The sequence below is a fragment of the Mobula birostris genome, assembly GCF_030028105.1.
Source record: "Mobula birostris isolate sMobBir1 chromosome 8 unlocalized genomic scaffold, sMobBir1.hap1 SUPER_8_unloc_1, whole genome shotgun sequence".
Classification (NCBI taxonomy): Eukaryota; Metazoa; Chordata; class Chondrichthyes; order Myliobatiformes; family Myliobatidae; genus Mobula; species Mobula birostris.
Window position 1 is genome coordinate 167,105 of NW_027274036.1, and position 19,801 is coordinate 186,905.

General features: G+C 43.9%; 1 protein-coding gene across 1 annotated transcript in view; it reads right to left on the minus strand.

Annotated features, from left to right (window-relative positions):
- The window catches only part of LOC140191992 (serine/threonine-protein phosphatase 2A 65 kDa regulatory subunit A beta isoform-like), a gene marked incomplete at its 3' end in the record, with an annotated part of 60,317 nt that overhangs the window by 11,955 nt on the left and 28,561 nt on the right, over window positions 1-19,801 (minus strand). The window contains exons 6-9 of the mRNA XM_072249905.1: window positions 18,781-18,936; window positions 10,146-10,260; window positions 7,661-7,731; window positions 6,914-7,048 (exon numbers count right to left, since the gene is read on the minus strand). Of these exons, the coding sequence (XP_072106006.1) occupies window positions 6,914-7,048; window positions 7,661-7,731; window positions 10,146-10,260; window positions 18,781-18,936 (477 nt within the window). The remainder of the gene's footprint in view (window positions 1-6,913; window positions 7,049-7,660; window positions 7,732-10,145; window positions 10,261-18,780; window positions 18,937-19,801) is intronic.

Sequence of the window (19,801 nt, forward strand, 5' to 3'; positions counted from 1 at the left end):
GATAATTTATGAGTCTCATTTCCACGAGTAATACCAAATATATTAGGGGAGTCACGAATGGCAATAGCTAGCGGTTCCAAGGCAATATCAAATAATAATGGACTAAGAGGGCAACCCTGCCTATGAAAGAAATGAAAGAAAGGGGATCTTTGGTTGTTCGTAAATACCGAGGCCAAAGGGGTAAAATATATCAGTTTAATCCAGGAAATGAATATTGGACTAAAATTGAATTTCTCAAGGGTATTAAATAAATACACCCATTCAACTCTATCAAAAGCTTTTTCAGCATCCAATGAAACGACACATTCTGGAATTTTGTGTGAAGGCGTATAAACGATATTCATTAATCTCCTAATATTAAAAAAAGAGTAACGATTTTTAATAAATCTAGTTTGATCAGCAGAAATAATTTGGGGTAATACATTCTCCAATCTCCTTGCCAATATTTTAGAAAAAATCTTAGAATCAACATTCAGCAGAGATATAGGCCTATAAGACGCACATTCAGTAGGAGCCTTATCTTTTTTAAGAATTAGGGAAATAGAAGCTCGATAGAAAGATTGTGGTTATCTACCTATTGAAACTGCATCCCTAAAAACGCTACATAGCCAAGGAGTTAGCGTAGTTGAGAAAAATTCAAAAAATTCTACTGTAAATCCATCTGGACCAGGTGCTTTACCTGAATTCATTGAAAAAATAGCATTTTTTATTTTCTCTACAGTAATAGGTACATCTAGTTTTGAACGCTCATTAGATGATAATTTTGAAATATTCAATTTCTTAAAATTTCATACATTATAGTAGAGTCATCAGGAAATTCTGATTGATAAAGAGAGGTATAAAATTCTTGAAAGGATTTATTAATCTCGACATGGTCAACTGTCAAAGTGCCATCTTGTTTACGAATTTTAAGAATCTGTCGTTTAACCGAGGCCGATTGATTAGCTAAGAGCTTCCCAGTTTTATCACCATGCATATAAAATTGACTCTTAGTTTTAATTAATTGACTTTCAATTGAAGATGATAATAAAAGGTTATGTTCCATTTGAAGTTCAACTCTCTGTTTATAAAGTTCTTGATTAGGAGCTATAGAATATTTCTTATCAACTTCTTTAATCTTGTTAACCAGTTTAAGTATTTCCTTGTTAGTTCGCTTTTTTAATCCAGCAGTGTATGAAATAATTTGTCCACGAATATATGCTTTAAAAGTATCCCAGAGGATCCCACTGGAAATATCATCCGTGGAATTCGTTGTAAAGAAAAACTTAATCTGTTCATCAATAAACCTAACAAATTCTGAATCTTGAAGCAAAGAGATATTAAACCTCCATTGTCTAGAATTAGTAGATATATCCCTTAAGTTGATGAATAATTTCAACGGTGCATGGTCAGAAACAACAATAGAATCATATTCACAAATCGTAACAAAAGGAATTAATCGAGAGTCAGTTAGAAAGTAGTCAATTCTTGAATAATGCTGATGTACATGTGAAAAAAAAGAGAACTCTTTGTCATTCGGATGCAAGAATCTCCAAATTTCTGGAATTCCAGAGTCAATCATAAAAGAGTTAATATGGGTAGCCGATTTATTCGGAAGTGCTTGATTAAACTTGGATCTATCTAACAAAGGGTTTAAACAACAATTAAAATCACCACCCATAATCAGCATATAGTCATTTAAATTGGGAAGAGATGTGAGGAGATTCTTGAAAAAATCAGGACAGTCAACATTTGGAGCATAAACACTGAGCATGGCAACTTTTTTGTTAAATAGCAAGCCAGTAATCAATAAAAATCTGCCATTAGAATCTGAAATCGTCTCATAGTGCGTAAATGAAATTGACAAATCTATAAATATAGAAACTCCTTTTACTTTAGCTTGTGAATTCGCATGATACTGTTATTCCTTCCAGAATCTAAAGAAACGTTGATAATCCTCTTTCCGGACATGAGTTTCTTGTACAAAAATAATATGAGCATTCATCCTGTGGAATACTTTAAAAATTTTCTTCCGTTTAACCGGATGGTTTAAACCATTTGTATTCCAAGAAACTAAATTAATGGTCTTATCCATCATAATGAGCTCGAGTATAAAGAATGTAAAGGGTTAACCAGAGTAGAGACTCATGACCCCGGAAGAGGAAAAAAGGTCCAAAGAGGAACTGGAAGTTACGACATTTCAGACATTTTAGTGGTTTCTGGTCAGCCCGTTTAAAAAGAAAAAATGAAAAAGGAATAAAAGGAAAAATACCACCCACCTCCCACAAAACCCCAGAAAAAAGCCAGACAGTGGCCAATGCTAAATCTAAGACTAAACCTAACCCCATCTTTCCGGAGGGCGACCCAACAGAAATATGTTTATCAAGAAAAACACCACCCTTATGGAAAAAAGTAAAAACTAACTATAACAAGAAAAAAAAATCTAAAGCGATTAAAAACATTAAAAAGTTCCTTACTACTCATATTTCAAAGAACATCAAACATTAAATCATATTACTATGTTAATTTTTCAAATATAAATGATCGGAGATGACGTAAGAAATAGCAAGGATTCTGGGGAGAAGAAAAAAAACAATCCCCCATCTTAAAATATAATACTTTAGTAACATTTCAAAAAGAAAACAATAATTAAACTTATAACTAAATAACTACCCAAAGGCATTAAGAGTAAGATATACAGGATCACTAACAGAAAAGCCTAATATCGTTTAACTATATAAAACGAACCTACACTGCCAGATCGAAAAAACAAAGACTCGAACTAAACAATCAGAGACAAGAGAAAAAAACAAATGATACATTGACTAATCCTCCGTAGAGGGAGACAGATCATCGAGAAAGCTTTGGGCTTCTATCGGATTTTTAAACAGACTGCGCGAGTTATCCGGCATAACCACTCTCAGACGGGCTGGAAACAGTAGCGCTATTTTATAGCTCCGACGATAAAGTTCTGCCATCTGAGGTTTAAAAGCCATCCGTTTTTTCAATACGTCTTGGGTGTAGTCTTCAACAATTCTGCACTTGAAATCTTGAAATTCGATCATACCTTTCTTCCGAGCCGCTCGGATAACTCGTTCCTTATCATGGACATAATGAAACCGAATGATAATTGGTCTCGGTTTAGCCGATCTCTCCGGATTAAAACGGAATGAGCGATGAGCACGATCTAATATCGGTGATTCTTCCAATATATCAGAGCCAAGCACATCCATTAGCAATTTAGAAAAATATTTAGTAGGATCTCCCTTCTCCACATCCTCAGGGAAACCAATTAAGCGCAAATTCTGTTGTCGGGAACGATTTTTAAGATCGATAGTCTTAGCTTGATAGCGTTCCAATTGCTGAGTTACCGAAGTTAAACTTTTTTCGAGCGCTTCGATTCTTTTATCTCTTTTACGGTCATCTTCGTCTAACTCCGAAATCCTGACTTGATGTTGGTCGATTTCACGTCTGAATGTTCTTGATTCTTCTTTCCTCAAATTCAACGCTTCTTCAATTGCGGTGAGTCTTCGATTAACTGTATCTTCTAAAAGTTTCTTCATTTGATCCATAGTTACCGGAGCATCCTTCGAAGTTCCAGGATCACCATTTTTTTTTCCGTTCCCGGCGGAACTTTTCCTTTCTTTGGCTTCTTGTGTTCTGGTATTCATTTTCAATAAGTAAAAGTCGTAGTTCAGTAATATAGATCGTTTAGTGTAGGTATAGGTAAGGTAAATAAGAGTGGTTACATGTAAAAAGGGTATGGAGCAACGCCCAAAAGCAGCTCACTCCATGAGTCCCCTGCCGGAAAGCCATCTTACTCCTGTATGCCCGCATGCCACCATCTGAGATTCTGCCAACAATGGTTGTATCATCAGCAAATTTATAAATGGCATTTGAGCTATGCCTAGCCACAGTCAGAGAGAATGTAGAGAGAGTAGAGCAGTGGGCAAAGTCCATGTCCCTAAAATGTGCCAGTGTTAATTGTCAGCAAGTTGAGATGTTATCACCAATCCGTACAGACTGTGGTTTTCCCGTTACAAAGCTGAGGATCCAGTTGCAGATGGAGGTGCAGAGGCCCAGGTTCTGTAGCTTTTCAATCATGACTGGAGGAATGATGTGTTAAACACTGAATTATAGTCAATAAGCAGAATCCTGTGTTGGGCACGTGGCCAAGCGGTTAAGGCGTTCGTCTAGTTATCTCAAGGTCGCTAGTTCGAGCCTCAGCTGTGGCAGCGTGTTTGTGTCCTTGAGCCAGGCACTTAATCACACATTGCTCTAGTCTGTGCGAGGACTGGCGCCCCACATAGACTTCCAATCTGCGCCTTGTAGAGCATGAAAATGCCCGACACAGGCTTCTTGTGGCCTCAGTCGACGTTCCCTCCCCTCCCCTTCCTGACATAGGTCTTTGAAATGTCCGGGTGATCCAAGGCCACGTGGAGAGCCAATGAAATCGTGTCCACTGTAGACCTATTGTGGCGATAGGCAAATTGCAGTGGGTTCAGGTCCTTGTTTGGGCAAAAGCTGACTCTAGCCATAACCACCCTTTCAAAGCAATTCATCATTGTAGATAGGAGCGCTACTATACGATAGTTGTTAAGGCAGCTCACACTGCTCTTCTTGGGCACTGGTATAATTGATGCCCTTTTGAACTTCTGACTGTAACAGTAAAAGATTGAAAATGTCTTTGAACACCCTCGCCAGTTGGTTGGCACAAGTTTTCAGAGCCTCACCAGGTACTCCTTTGGGGCCTGCTATCTTGTAAGGGTTCATCCTCCTGAAAGACAGCCTGACATCAGTCTCCAAGACAGAGATCACAGGGTCACTAAGTGCTGCAGGGATCCTCATAGCTAGAGTTTTATTCTCTCTTTCTCAGCAAGCATAAAAGGCATCAAGCTTGTCTGGGAGTGAAGCATCACTGCCATTCATGCTGCTGGGTTTTGCTTTGTAAGAAGTGATGGCTTGAAAAACCCTGCCAAAGTTGACGTGCATCCTTGGATAACAATTAGGAACATATTATTTCCTCCTTTGATAACAATTAGGAACTAATATGTAGTTTTATAGTGCTGTAGCGCTGTTGGTAGTGCTCTAATTTATTCTGTATTTAACACATAATTTGTTATTCAGTTGATCTTTTTTATGCCTTTTTGACTATTCCCATTAAACTTCGGCTAATTAGGCCAAAATGTATTCGAAACAGTGTGTCCCAATAAACCAGAGTGAGTGAGTGTAGTAATTTATAGTACATTTTATGTTTTGCACTGTACTTCTGCCACAAAACAAGAAATTTCATAACATATGTCAGTGTTAATAAACCTGATTCTAATTCTGAGACTTTCTCAAGTGCTAACATGGGTTCAACATTTCACTTGGTAACATGCTAATCACTGAAGGTCCCAATCAGTTTATAATTGCCACGTGTACCCAGATACAGTGAAAACTTTTGTGTTCTGTCCAGATTGATCAATCCACACCTGAGTACATTGAGGTGGCAATAAGGAACACAGAGTGCTGAATATACTATTACAGTTACAGAGAAAGTGCAGTGCAGCAAGATGAATAAGGTGAAACTGCCACCACAAGGTAGACCAAGAGATCAAGAGCTCTTTATCAAACATGACGTCTGTTTGATACTTGTGTAACAGTGGGAAAAAAACAGCAGCTGGAGGAACATGAGAGCAATAACCTTGTTAGATTTTTGCCAGCACACCACCCATACCATTTAGCTTTATAGATTAGATGTGAAACCAAGGTCCCATCTGCTTCCTCAGGTCCCAAGGCTGCAAGGATGAGGTCAGCCTGATGTCCTTGGACTTCTACCAACTCAGTCACCAGCAGACTGTGGGGAAATAAGAAACCTGTGTTCCACAGTCCCACCATAGTGACACCTGCCTGCTGCTCTTACCCACAGTTTGATCCAGGATTGAGTCACAAAGGACAACATCATAGAAACAGGCCCCTTGAACCATTTAGACTGTGCTGGGCTGGTTTTCTGCCTAGTCCCATCTATTTGTATCCAGACCATGGGCCTCCCATCCAAGCCCCTAAATGTTGCAATTGAACCCGCATCTACCATTTCCACTGCCAGCTTATTCAACACTTGCACCACTCTTCCCCTAGATTCCCTTTTAATATTTAACCTTTCACACTTAACCTATGACTTCTAGTTCTAGTTCTAGTCTCAGCCACCCTGAGGGGAAAAGCCCTACAAGCATTCAGCCTATCTATATCCCTTAGAGACTATCTAATATTCACAGACTCAAGTTGAAACATCCATGGTGTCTGCTGTATCAGTCCTTTATAACCTAACATTATCTGAGTTCATCCTCATTCTTCCCTCTGAAGTCCAGCCTATTCTTCCTTCCTCGACATTTGCACATTTTCTTTTCAGTAATCATCCTTATGCCAACTGTAGGATTGGTTTCTGCCACTGACACATCCGTCCCTTACCTCCTCAGAAGCAGGCTTCTGCAGTGGCCCTTGAACCCTCAGGGTTCTATCTGATGCAGGGTTCCAACCCAGAGCATGAACATTTCAATGGGTGCTGCAGAAGCATTGCGGTTAGCTTAACACTATTATAGCATCAGTGACCTGTGTTCGTTTCTGTCTGCATAGAGTTTATACATTCTCCCGGTGAGCATGTGGTTTCCTCCCACATTCCAAAGACATACAGGTTAGCAGGTTAATTACACATAGGTGTAATTTGGTTGTACAGGCTTGTTGGGTCAGTAGAGTTTGTTAATGTGCTGAATCTGAAAATAAATAAAATAATTTCCTTTCCCCAACCCCAAACAACAGATGCTGTTCAACCCTCCGAGTTCCTCCAGCAGACTGTGTTTTGCTCCAGATTCCTGCTTCTGCAGTCCCATCTCTTCATGAGGATTCCATCAGAGGGTTTGCAAGGGGAGAGGGTGCCTGGGACCAGCCCACTCACCTCGTCTTTCAGCTGCACCAAAAAGAGAGGCAAGAGATGTTCCACCGTGCTGTCCATCCCCAAGATGGGGGAGAGGCCCATGATGACTGAAGCTAGAGCTGATTTCACGTGCTCATTACCATCTGAGACCAGCTCCTGAACAAGGACCAAAGGCAGAGTCAGGAACAAAAACTTCCTACACAATACAAAACTTCAACTTCACATTGGTGATTGCACCTGGCAAGAAAAAGAGTAAAGCCCCTGTTCCACTGTCCCATAACACACTCCCGGAGTCAGACACACAGTCAATCTCCCTCCACATCATCCCATTACACACTCTTGGGGTCAGACACACAGTCAATCTTCCTCCACACCATCCCATCACACACTCCAGTGTTCAGACACAAAGTGAAGCTCCATTTACACTATAATGTCAAACTCTGAAGAGCATGGCAGTGCGGGTTAGACACAACTAGGGCGTCATGGTTGCGTAACAGTTATTGCGAAGCTGTTATAGTTTGGGGTTCAATCACGGTGTCCTCTGTGAGAAGTCTCCCCGTGGAATGTGTGGGTTTCCTCTGGGTCCTCTGGTCTCCTCCCACAGTCCAAAGATGGATAGGTTAATTGGTCGTTGTTTATTGTCCCATGATTTAGTTAGGGTTAAATCGGGGTTATTGAGGGTTGCTGGGCAGCACAGGTCGAAAGGCTGGGAAGATCTATTCCACTCTGTATCTCTAAATAAATAAGCTGCAACAGTAGAAAGCTTACTTTGACACAAGGCAGGACCTGGTTCAGGATGATCCGTTGCCGAACATCCTTGGGCAGGTTCTCACAGAACTCTGTGGAGACAGCAAATGGATATACAGGTTCACCGATTGTCTTGTGGACACTTTAATCCAGTCACAGACAAGAACAAGAACGTAAGGAGATCGCATGAAATTGCTTCACATGACTGGTGAAATGAACCAGAAAAAGCCATGAACCAAAGCCCAATAAGTAAAACTATAGAACAGTGGTGGCGGAGGACAAGTGGAGTGCAGGGACAGTGAGAAGGGAGCACTGGGTTGTGAGAGTGACGGTGCTGATTCAAAACTGAGAGAGTAGCACATTTACGAGGGCATACAGGAAGCAAGGCACTCTTGATTGTGGTACCGAAGGATTAGTGCTTCACTACTTGCAGCATGAGATATCACTGCACCGTTACAGAATCTACAGAGGAGGAGAGCATTGTGACAGGATAGCTGTGGAAGAAGAACATGTGACATTCACGAGTTACAGAGTTATTTCTGGACCTTTAGGCACTGTGGGAGAATAAATGTCGTTCTTGATGAGAATGGGAATGTGTTAGTTTAGTCTACGTTAGTCATGATTTGTCCAGTTTATGTTTGTGATGTGATTGTACAAGAGCACTGTTGTGGTTGGAATTTATAATGGTTTTTGTAAATAAATTATCATTAGAGTGCTGAATACTGGAGGTGCGTCTTCCCAAGTGTGGCAAGTTTAAAAATTAACCAAGATAATTGAGAATTGGGGGGAGGGGTGGCAAATGACCTTCTCATATTGCGATGAAAATTAGCTGAGGCTATATAACATGGGAGAGGGAAGGGGTGGGGGGGCTGAGACACCTGTTAATGCCGATCCAAATGGGGGGGGGGGAACTCCGGGGGGAAGAGGGTGGAGTTAGATAGGGAATTCAGGGATGATGCCCTGTATGGGGTTCAACTTTATCTACCTGTGCAGTGGGCCTCACCAGATAAATGATTATCATTGCAGGACATTTGCATGATGCTGGTGTTGGACACTGAGACACGGTCCCTGCCCCCCACAGTAATTGAGGTCAGAGACAGAACAGTGTCAGGGTTTCAGGTGCTGTGCCTGACCTACCTTGTTCCTAGACATCCCTGGTTCCTGATAGTGAGATTCTAGGTTGCAAAGAGCAGGAGAAGAGCGGTGCAAATTGACAGCTCAGGAGAGGGCCAATGGCAGTCTGACAGACAGCAAACATCTTCACTGTGACTAACAGAGGGGTAGCACTGAGGGAGAACTGTACACTCAGTGGGCAAGTTATTAGATATACCGTACCTGCTTGTAATGCAAATGTTTCATCAGACAATCATGTGGCAGTAACTCAATGAGTAAAACCATTCAGACATGGTCAAGATGTTCCGTTGTTCAGACTAAACATCAGAATGGGGAAAAAATGTGATCCAAGTGACTTTGACTATGAAATGAATGCTGGTGCCAGACAGGATGGTTTGAGTATCTCAGAAACCACTGATTTCCTGAGATTTTTTATGCACAGTAGTCTCTAGAGTTTACAGAGGATGGCACAAGAAACAAAAAAAAACATCCAGTGAGTAGCTGGTTGCTCTATGGGCAAAAACACCTTGTTAATGAGAGAGGTCAGAGGAGAATGGCCAGACTGATTAAAGCTGACAGGAAAGCTCTGGTAACTCAAATAACCACGCATTACAACAGTGGTGTGCAGAAGAACTCTCTGAATACATAAAACATCGAACTTTTAAGTGGATATAGCAGCAGAAGACAACGAACATACACTCGGTGGCTACTTTATTAGATATAGGAAATACCTAATAAAGCATCCACTGAGTGTAGAAGAGGAAGAGGTGTACTGAGGGAGTGTTGCAGAGACACAGGAGAGTTGGGCAGCAAATCTGAAACACAAAGAGATTCTGCAGATGCTGGAAATCCACAGTAACTCACACAAAATGCTGGAGGAACTCAGCAGGTCAGGCAACATGTATGGAAAAGAATAGAGTTGATGTTACAGGTTGAGACCTTTCATCAGGACAGAGTTGGTGTAGTAGCTTGTTGAAGGGGCAGTACCAAGAGCCCAGGAGTGTAGGGCAGCTGAACTGTTGAAGGGGTAGTACCGAGAGAAGTGTAGCATTTATTAACAAGCTGTACAGAGGGAAGCTACATTTAGGAGGTGTTCTGAGGGACTGTTGCACGTTCATGGGAGAGTAAAGATGATTGATTGGACCATTGGAGGGCAGCACTAAGGCAAGACACTCTGTCTGAACATCCTCTCCCAAGCTGGGTATTAAGACAAGGCCTCAACCCCTCACACCTACATGCAGAGGGGCAGCAGGGAGTCCAGCACAGTTCTCTGAGAGCTGACACCAGGGTACCGCATGTGGCATTATGCTGTGCTTTCCAACGATTACTCTTTAGCAGCACCACTGGCTGTGTGTGTATGTGTGGTAGGGGGAGTGACATTGTAGACCCTGACCTTTGAGCTTCTGGGCAGCAGCAGTACGGACTTCAGCTTCACAGTCCTTCAGGAGGTTCTGGAAGACTGGCAACAGGTCTTTCTTGGTGATCTCAGGGCCTACGGCTTTCTGCAGCTGTCCAGCACAACACCAGGGAGAGACAGAGGTTGGGGGAGGAGGGTGGGGTTGGGAAACAGGGAGGAAGGTGAAGCCAACCAGAGTGAAGGGGTCATGGGGGAGCAGAAGTAAGCAGAATGGGTTGTAGGGGTGGGTGGGATAGGAGGGGACGAGAGGGAATTCAAATGGAGCAAAAAAAAAAACACAGCAGAAAAGGAAGGGATATGTGGGAGAGAGGGAAGAGGTGGTCAGTAGAGGGAGGAAGGGGGAAGAGAGAGTAGGAGGATAAGGAGGTGGGGGGGAAGAAGAGTTTGGATCAGATAGTGTGGGGAGACAAGAGAAGTAGAGCACTTAAACAGTGAAGCAACACATTATCATTAGCAGAGCTCTGAGCATCAAACTATGCCATAAATAAGACCCATCCATAGTAAGCACAAACACTGCGATTGAGGACGATGGATCAGCACTGACGTGAGGGAGGAGTGGTCACCAGGTAGCAAAGGGCTTACAGTTTGGGTGCGCAAGAAAAGGAAAGCTTGGGGGTTGGAGCGGCAAACCAAGTGTGAGGGAGGTGGCAGGGCAGGGTGGTAGAAAATGGGAGAGGCAAAGGGAGGAGAGTGAGCAAGAGAGACAGTATGAGAGTGAGAGAGAGAGCGCGAATGAGAATTTGGAAGTGTGTGGTGGGGAACAGAGAGTGTGGCACACAGAGCTGCAAGCTTTGAGCTAAATAGAGGACTGTTAGCCTCACATGGAAGTCTGGGCTGTTTATATTACCCAGCAACAGCTGAATGTGTGCTCATAAGGGCCAAGCGAGCTGCTCAAATGAGTTGACTGTTGAAGGAATAAAATTACTGAGTTTACCCGCAAGCGATGACAATAAAGAACATCCATCATATACCATCTCTAACATGACAAACAGCTTTGGCTTCTATCAAACCAAGATCAGATACCACAAAGAGATAGCAAGATCAAAGGCTGCAAAGCTGTGGCTTGGCAGGTGTCTCTGATGTGAGGCAACCAGCCAAAACAGACAGAGGGTGCAATAGTAGCGTAGCGCGACGCTATTACAGCTCGGGGCATCGGAGTTCAGAGATTAATCCTGGCATCTTCTGAAAGGAGTTCATGAACATGTGGGCTTTCCCTGGATGCTCTGATTTTCTCCCACATTCCAAAGGCGTACTGGTTAGTAGATTAATTGGTCATTGTAAATTGTCCCATGATTAAGCTAATGTTAAATCGTAGGTTGCTGGCAGCGTGGCTCGAAAAGGCCTGTGTGGTGGGAGGAGGTGAAGGGTAGATTAGACTGGAGGCATGCAGAGACTGGGAAGGTCTGAAAGAGGCTGCAGTGGTTGGGAAGGAAGGGCTGGCCTTGAGGTAATATCTGTGCAATATGTAACAGGAGAGCAAGTCATAGCAGGAGAGTACAGCCAGTTGTGTTTTGGATGAGTGCACTGTTGAAAGAACTGGACAGGGCACCCAGAGGTAATGGGGGATCTGCTTGTAAATTTGAGAAGATAATTAAGAAATGAAAATAAAACCAGCAGATAGTGGAAATCTGAACTAAAACACAGGTGACCCTAGCAATCCACACAAAATGCTGGAAAAGCTCAGCAGGCCAGGCAGCGTCTATGGAAAAGAGTAAACAGTCGATGTTTTGGGCCAAGATCTTTCATCAGAACTGGAAAAAAAGAGGATAAGTCAGAGTAGCTAGGTGGGGGGGGGAGGAAGAAATACAAGGTAGCAGATGATAGATGAAACTGAGAGGGGTGAGACGTGAAGTAAAGAGCTGGGAAATTGAGTGGTGAAAGAGATAAAGGGCTGGAGAAGAGGAGAGAACAGAAGGCCATGGAAAAAAGGAGGAGGAGCATCAGAGAGCGGTGATGGCCAGGTAAGAAGATAAGGTGAGAGGGAAATGGGAATGGGGGATGGTGGGGGGGGGGGCATTGCCAGAAGTTCAAGAAATCCATGTTCATGCCATCAGGTTGGAAGCTATCTATAAGGAATGTCAGGTGCTGTTCTTCCAACCTGAGTACGGCCTCATTGCGGCAGTAGAGGAGGCCATGAACAGACATGTCAGAATGGGAATGGGAAGTGGAATTAAAATGGACGGCCACTGGAAGATCCTGCTTTTTCTGGCATACGGAATGTAGGTGCTCAGCTAAGCAGTCTCCCAATCTACGTCGGGTCTCACCGATATACAGGAGGCCACACCTTGAACACCAGATACAGTAGATGACCCAACAGACTCATAGGTGAAGTGTCGCCTCACCTAGAAGGACTGTTTGGGGCCCTGTTAGTGAGGGAGGAGGTGTAGGGGCAGGAGTAGCTTATTCTGCTTACAAGGACAAGTGTCAGAGAGAGATCAGTGGGGAGGGACGAATGGACAAGCAAGTCATGCAGGGAGCGATCCCTGTAGAAAGCAGAAGGTGGGGGGGGGAGAGAGGGAAAGACGTACTTGGTGGGATCCCATTGGAGTTGGCGGAAGTTACTGACTGTTCCCATTCCCATTTACTTCTCTCACCCTATCTCCTTATCTGTCCGTCACCCCTCTTAGGTGCTCCCCCCCCTTCCTTTTCCACCATGGCCTTCTGTCCTCTCCTATCAGATTCCCCCTTCTCCAGCCCTTTATCACTTTCACCAATCCACTTCCCAGCTCTTTACTTCACCCCATCCCCCCCTCAGATTTCACCTATCACCTATCTTTGTTTCTTCTTTTTCAATATTTTTATTGATTTCTATATAGAATACAGAGTTCAAGAGAATACATATTATAAAACAAAAGACAAAATATAATACCAGATACAGTATATTGAATCACAATAACGAACTCCTTACTCTATATTCATATGGATCAGATTAATTCATATATTAGAATATAAACATCCTATCTTGTATTTCTTCCTCCCCTCTCCCACTTTCTTACTCTGACTTCTCATCTTTTTTCTCCAGTTCTGATGAAAGGTCTAGGCCCAAAACTACAACCGTTGACTCCGTTCCACAGATGCTGCCTGAGTTCCTCCAGCATTTTGTGTGTGTTGCTTGAATTCCAGCATCTATAGATCATCTCTTGTTTGTGACACAGGTGACCCTCACATTGCAGGGGTTTGCAGTTTATGAAAATAGACGTATCAAGATTTTCGGTCATCTGCGATGCCCCAACATGATTTATAAAATATAGTAAATCGTGCTCATAAAAACAAGAGATTCTGCAGATGTTGGAAACTTAGAACAACATACACAAAATGCTGGAGGAACTGAGCAGATTCTACAGCATCCATGGAGGGGAATAAACAGTCAAAGTTTCTGATTGAGCTGCAGCTCCTTAGGGACCTGGAGATGCAGCTCGATGACCTTCGTCTGGTCAGGGAGAGTGACGAGGTGATAGAGAGGAGCTATAGGCAGGTAGTCACACTGGGGCCTCGGGAGACAGATTAAGTGGGTAACAGTCAAGAGAGGGAAGGGCAAGAGTCAGATACCTCAGAGTACTCCAGTGTCTGTCCCACTTAACAATAAGTACTCCTTTTTGAGTACTGTTGGGAGAGACGGCCTACCTGGGGGAAGCAACAGTGGCCGCACCTCTGGCACAGAGTCTGGCCCTGTGGCTCAAAAGGGGAGGGCAAGGAAGAGGATGGCGGCAGTGACAGGTGACTCTATAGTTAGGGGTCAGACAGGCGATTCTGTGGATGCAGAAAAGAAACACGGATGGTAGTTTGTCTTCCAGGTGCCAGGGTCCAGGATGTTTCTGATTGCGTCCATGATATCCTGAAGTGGGAAGGAGAATAGCCAGAGGTCGTGGTACATATTGGTACCAACGACATAGGTAGGAAAAGGGAGAAGGTCCTAAAATAAGACTACAGGGAGTTAGGAAGGAAGTTGAGAAGCAGGACCACAAAAGTAGTAATCTCAGGATTACTGCCTGTGCCACATGACAGCGAGTATAGGAATAGAATGAGGTGGAGGATAAATGTGTGGCTGAGGGATTGGAGCGGAGGCAGGGATTCAGATTTCTAGATCATTGGGACCTCTTTCGGGGCAGGTGCCTGCACAAAAAGGACGGATTGCACTTGAATCCCAAGAGGACCAATATCCTGGCGGGAAGGTTTGCAAATGCCATTGGGGAGAGTTTAAACTAGAATTGCTGGGGGGGGGGGTGGATGGGAACGAAACTGAAGAGACGGGGGAAGAGGCGGTTGGCTCACAAATAGAGAAAGCTTGTAGACAGTGTGAGAGGAAGGGTAGGCAGGTAATAGAGAAGGGACGCGCTCAGATTGATGGTTTGAGATGTGTCTACTTTAATGCAAGGAGTATTATGAACAAAGCAGATGAGCTTAGGGCATGGATCAGTACTTGGAGCTATGATGTTGCAGCCATTACAGAGACTTGAATGGCTTAGGGGATGGAATGGCTACTTCCAGTGCCAGGCTTTAGATGTTTCAGAAAGGACAGGGAGGGAAGCAAAAGAGGTGGGGGCGTAGCACTGTTGATCAGAGATTGTGTCACAGCTGCAGAAAAGGAGGAAATTATGGAGGGATTGTCTACAGAATCTCTGTGGGTGGAAGTTAGGAACAGAAAGGGGTCAATAACTCTACCGGGTATTTTTTATAGACCACCCAATAGTAACAGGGACATCGAAGAGCAGACAGGGAGACAGGTTCTGGAAAGGTGCAATAATAACAGGGTTGTTAAGGTGGGAGATTTTAATTTCCCAAATATCAACTGGCATCTCCCTAGACGGAGGGGTTTAGATGGGGTGGAGTTTATTAGGTGCGTTCAGGAAGGTTTCTTGACACAATATGTAGATAAGCCTACAAGAGGAGAGGCTATAGTTGATCTAGTATTGGGAAATGAACCGGTCAGGTGTCAGATCTCACAGTGGGAGAGCATTTTGGAGATAGCGATCACAATTCTATCTCCTTTACCATAGCACTGGAGAGGGATAGGAACAGACAAGTTAGGAAAGCATTTAATTGGAGTAAGGGGAAATATGAGACTATCAGGCAGGAACTTGGAAGCATAAATTGGAAACAGATGTTCTCAGGGAAGTGTACAGAAGAAATGTGGCAAATGTTCAGGGGATATTTGCATGGAGTTCTGCACAGGTACATTCCAATGAGACAGGGAAAGGACGGTAGGGTACAGGAACTGTGGTGTACAAAGGCTGTTGAAATTCTAGTCAAGGAGAAAAGAAGAGCCTACGAAAGGTTCATAAAACTAAGTAATGATAGAGATCTAGCAGGAAGGAGCTTAAGAATGAAATTAGGAGAGTCAGAAGGGGCCATGAGAAAGCCTTGGCGGACAGGATTAAGGAAAACCCCAAGGCATTCTACAAGTATGTGAAGAGCAAAAGGATAACACGTGAGAATAGGACTTATTAAGTGTGACAGTGCAGAAGTGTGTATGGAACTGGAAGAGATAGCAAAGGTACTTAATAAATACTTTGCTTCAGTATTCACTACGGAAAAGGATCTTGGCGATTGTAGGGATGACTTGCAGTGGACTGAAAAGCTTGAGTGGTAGATATTAAGGAAGAGGATGTACCGGAGCTTTTGGAACACATTAAGTTGGATAAGTCACCGGGTCCAGACGGGATCTGCCCCAGGCTACTGTGGAGGTGAGGGAGATTGCTGAGCCTCTGGCGATGATCTTTGCATATCAATGAGGACGGGAGAAGTTCTGGAGGATTGGAGGGATGCGGATGTTGTTCCCTTATTCGAGAAAACGTGTAGAGATAGCCCAGGAAATTATAAACAAGGAAATTATAAACTTCAATGGTTGGTAAGTTGATGGAGGAAATCTTGATAGGCAGGATTTATGAACACTTGGAGAGGAAAAATATGATTAGGAATAGTCCGCATGGCTTTTCAAGTGCAGGTCATGCCTTACAAGCCTGATTGAACTTTTTGAGGATGTGACCGAACACATTGATGAAGATAGAGCAGTAGATGTAGTGTATATGGATTTCAGCAAGGTATTTGACAAGTTACCCCATGCAAGGCTTATTGAGAAAGTAAGGAGGCATGGGATCCATGGGGACATTGTTTTGTGGGTCCAGAACTGGCTTGCCCACAGAAGGCAAAGAGTAGTTGTAGATGGGTCATATTCTGCGTGGAGGTCCGGACCAGTGGTGTGCCTCACGGATCTGCTCTGGGGCCCCTTTTCTTCGTGATTTTTATAAATGACGTGGATGAGGAAGCGGAGGGATGGGTCAGTAAATTTGCTGATGACACAAAGGTTGGGGGTGTTGTGGATAGTGTGGAGGGCTGTCAGAGGTTACAGCAGGACATTGATAGGATGCAAAACTGGGCTGAGAAGTGGCAGATGGAATTCAACCCAGATAAGGTGGTTGATTTCGGTAGGTCAAATATGATGGCAGAATATAGCATTAACAGTATGACTCTTGGCAGTGTGGAGGATCAGAAGGATCTTGGGGTCCAGGTCCATAGGACACTCAAAGCTACCATGCAGGCTGACTGTGTGGTTAAGAAGGCATATGGTGCATTGGCCTTCATCAATCGTGGGATTGATTTTAAGAGCCGAGAGGTAATGTTGCTGCTATATTGGACCCTGTTCAGACCCCACATGGAGTACTGTGCTCAATTCTGGTCGCCTTACTACAGGAAGGACGTGGAAACCATCGAAAGGGTGCAGAGGAGATTTACAAGGATGTTGCCTGGATTTGGGAGCACGCCTTATAAAAATAGGTTGAGTGAACTCGGCCTTTTCTCCTTGGAGCGACGAAGGATGAGAGGTGACCTGATAGGGGTATATAAGATAATGAGAGGCACTGATCTTCTGGATAGTCAGAGGCTTTTTGCCAGGATTGAAATGGCTAGCATGAGAGGGCATAGTTTTAAGGTGCTTGGAAGTGGGTACAGAGGAGATGCCAGTGGTAAGTTTTTTGTGCAGAGAGTGGTGAGAGCGTGGAATGGGCTGTTGATGATGGTGGTGGAGGAGGAAACGGTAGGGTCTTTTAAGAGTCTCTTGGATAGGTACATGGAGCTTAGAAAAATAGATGGCTATAGGTAACCTTAGGTAATTTCTAAGGTGAGAACATGTTTGCCACAGCTTTGGGAACTGAAGGGCCTGTACTGTGCTGTAGGTTTCTATGTTTCTATTTATCAGGACTGAAAAGGAAGAGGGCAGGAGCCAGACTGAGAAGGTAGGGGGTGGGGGGAGGGTAGAAAAATTACTGGAAGTTGGAGAATCGCTGTTCATACCGTCAGGTTGAAGGCCACCCAGATAGAGTGAAGTGTTGTTCCTCCAGCCTGAGTTTGGCCTCATCACGGCAGTACAGATAGCAGTGGACAGACATGTCAGAATGGAAATGGGAAACAGAATTGAAACAAAACTCCTGCCTTTTGCAGTGGATGGACAGAAGGTGTTCAACAAAGCGGTCCCCCAGTCTGCCTTGGGTCTCACCGATATAGAGGAAGCTACATTTGGAGCACTGGATATAATCAAGGACTTCACAAGACTCACAGGCCAATTGATTCACACCTAGAAATGGCCCTGAATGGTGGTGAGGGAGGATGTGAATGGGCAGGTGTAGCACTTGTCATGTTTGCAGGGATAAAAGCCAGGCGGGTGATCAATAGGGAAGGATGATTGAACCATGAAGGCACATAGATTTCTGGATAAATTCATTGAAAGTGTATTCTATTCCATATCCCGGGGTTGTGATTTGAGAATTCTGTAACTGGAGCTGTAACACCAAGGGGGAGGATGTGTTGTCTGAATGTTCTCCCTCTCTATTGATCTTTCGTGGAATGGTGAAAAATAACCTTTATTATATTTCTATATTGAAACTTAATATAATTTTTGTATTGTACTGCAGATGCCACAAAATAACAAATTTCATGATAGCAACACACATCAAAGTTGCTGGTGAACGCAGCAGGCCAGGCAGCATCTCTAGGAAGAGGTACAGTTGACGTTTCAGGCCGAGACCCTTCGTCAGGACTAACTGATCTCTTACTTAGTAAGAGATCTCTTACTAACTTTTCCTTCAGTTAGTCCTGATGAAGGGTCTCAGCCTGAAACATCAACTGTACCTCTTCCTAGAGATGCTGCCTGGCCTGCTGCGTTCACCAGCAACTTTGATGTGTGTTGCTTGAATTTCCAGCATCTGCAGAATTCGTGTTGTTTGCGTTTTAAATTTCATGATAAATGTCTTTGATAATAAACCTGATTCTGAATGCTGGGGAGAGAAAGAGGGGTGAACTGGGGAGAGGAGAGAGGGGTGGAAGAAGTCAGCAAGTATGGCAGCAGCTATGGAGGGGAATAAACAGCCTGATGAAAGGTCTTGGCCTGAAATGTCAACTTTATACTCCTCCATAGATGCTGCCTGACCTGCTGAGGTCCTCAAGCATTTTATGTGTGTTACTCTGGATTTCCAGCATCTCTCAACCTCTGCCCTTAAGGGATGTCACAGCCTTAACAGCTGCAGATGCAGCCTGTTGAGTAAGATTTACTCCCATTAACCACAGGTCACTTTTTCCCCTCCCTCCCATTGATGCATGGCTCCCTCCACCAGCATACCACGGTGAACTTGTCTGCCACCATGTAGCGCACACGCCATGATTTGTCCTCCATGGCCTGGCGAAGCGTGGGCATCACCATCTTCTCCAGCTCCTCGTGCTTCAGCAGCTGTGCAATGCTGACACAGGCCTCAACGGCCAGCAGCCGTACAGAATCCTGCAAGGACAGCAGAGAATAGTCAGTGAGGAGCGCCAGGCAGCAGACAAATTCTGGCTTGCCGACATCATTTAGCCCATCTTACCTGTCTAACCTGTCTTTTGCTACCCAAGCATGGTAGTGTAGCAGCTATTACATTGTTAGCGATCCAGACTCAATTCCCAATCTGTAAGGAGCTTGTACATTCTCCCCATGACCGCGTGGGTTTCCTCCATGTGCTCTGGATTCCTCCAATATTTCAAAGACATACAGGTCAGGAAGTTATTGTTCACTTGGGTGTAATTGGGCAGTGCAGGCTCGTTGGGCCAGAACAGCCGGTTACTCTCTAAATAAATCCCTCCTACATACACCCCTGCATTTATTAGCACCTTGGCACAAGTAGAAGTAGAAATCTATCTATTTATATAGATATACAGTGCAGATAGGCCCTTCTGGCCCTTCAAACCCTTCAAACCACGCCACTCAGCAAACCCAATTTAACCCTAACCTAATCATGGGACAATTTACAATGACCAATTAACTTACTAACTAGTATGTGCTTTGGACTGTGGGAAGAAACTGGAGCACCCGAAGAGAACACACGCAATCCAAGGGGAAGACATACAGACTCCTTACAGATGACGTCGGGATTGAACTCCAAACTCTGACGGCCCAAGCTATAATAGTGTCGCACTAACTAGCCAATCCCTAGTTGGTTCTTCAACCCAACCAGTCAATGCCAACTATTAAGCACCCATTTACACAAATGCTCCCACATTCTTATTAACTCCACCCTGATTTTACCTCTCACCCACACACGTCAGGAGGAATATCCTGCAGTGGGAGGGAGAACAGCCAAAGGTCATGGTACATATTGGTACCAATG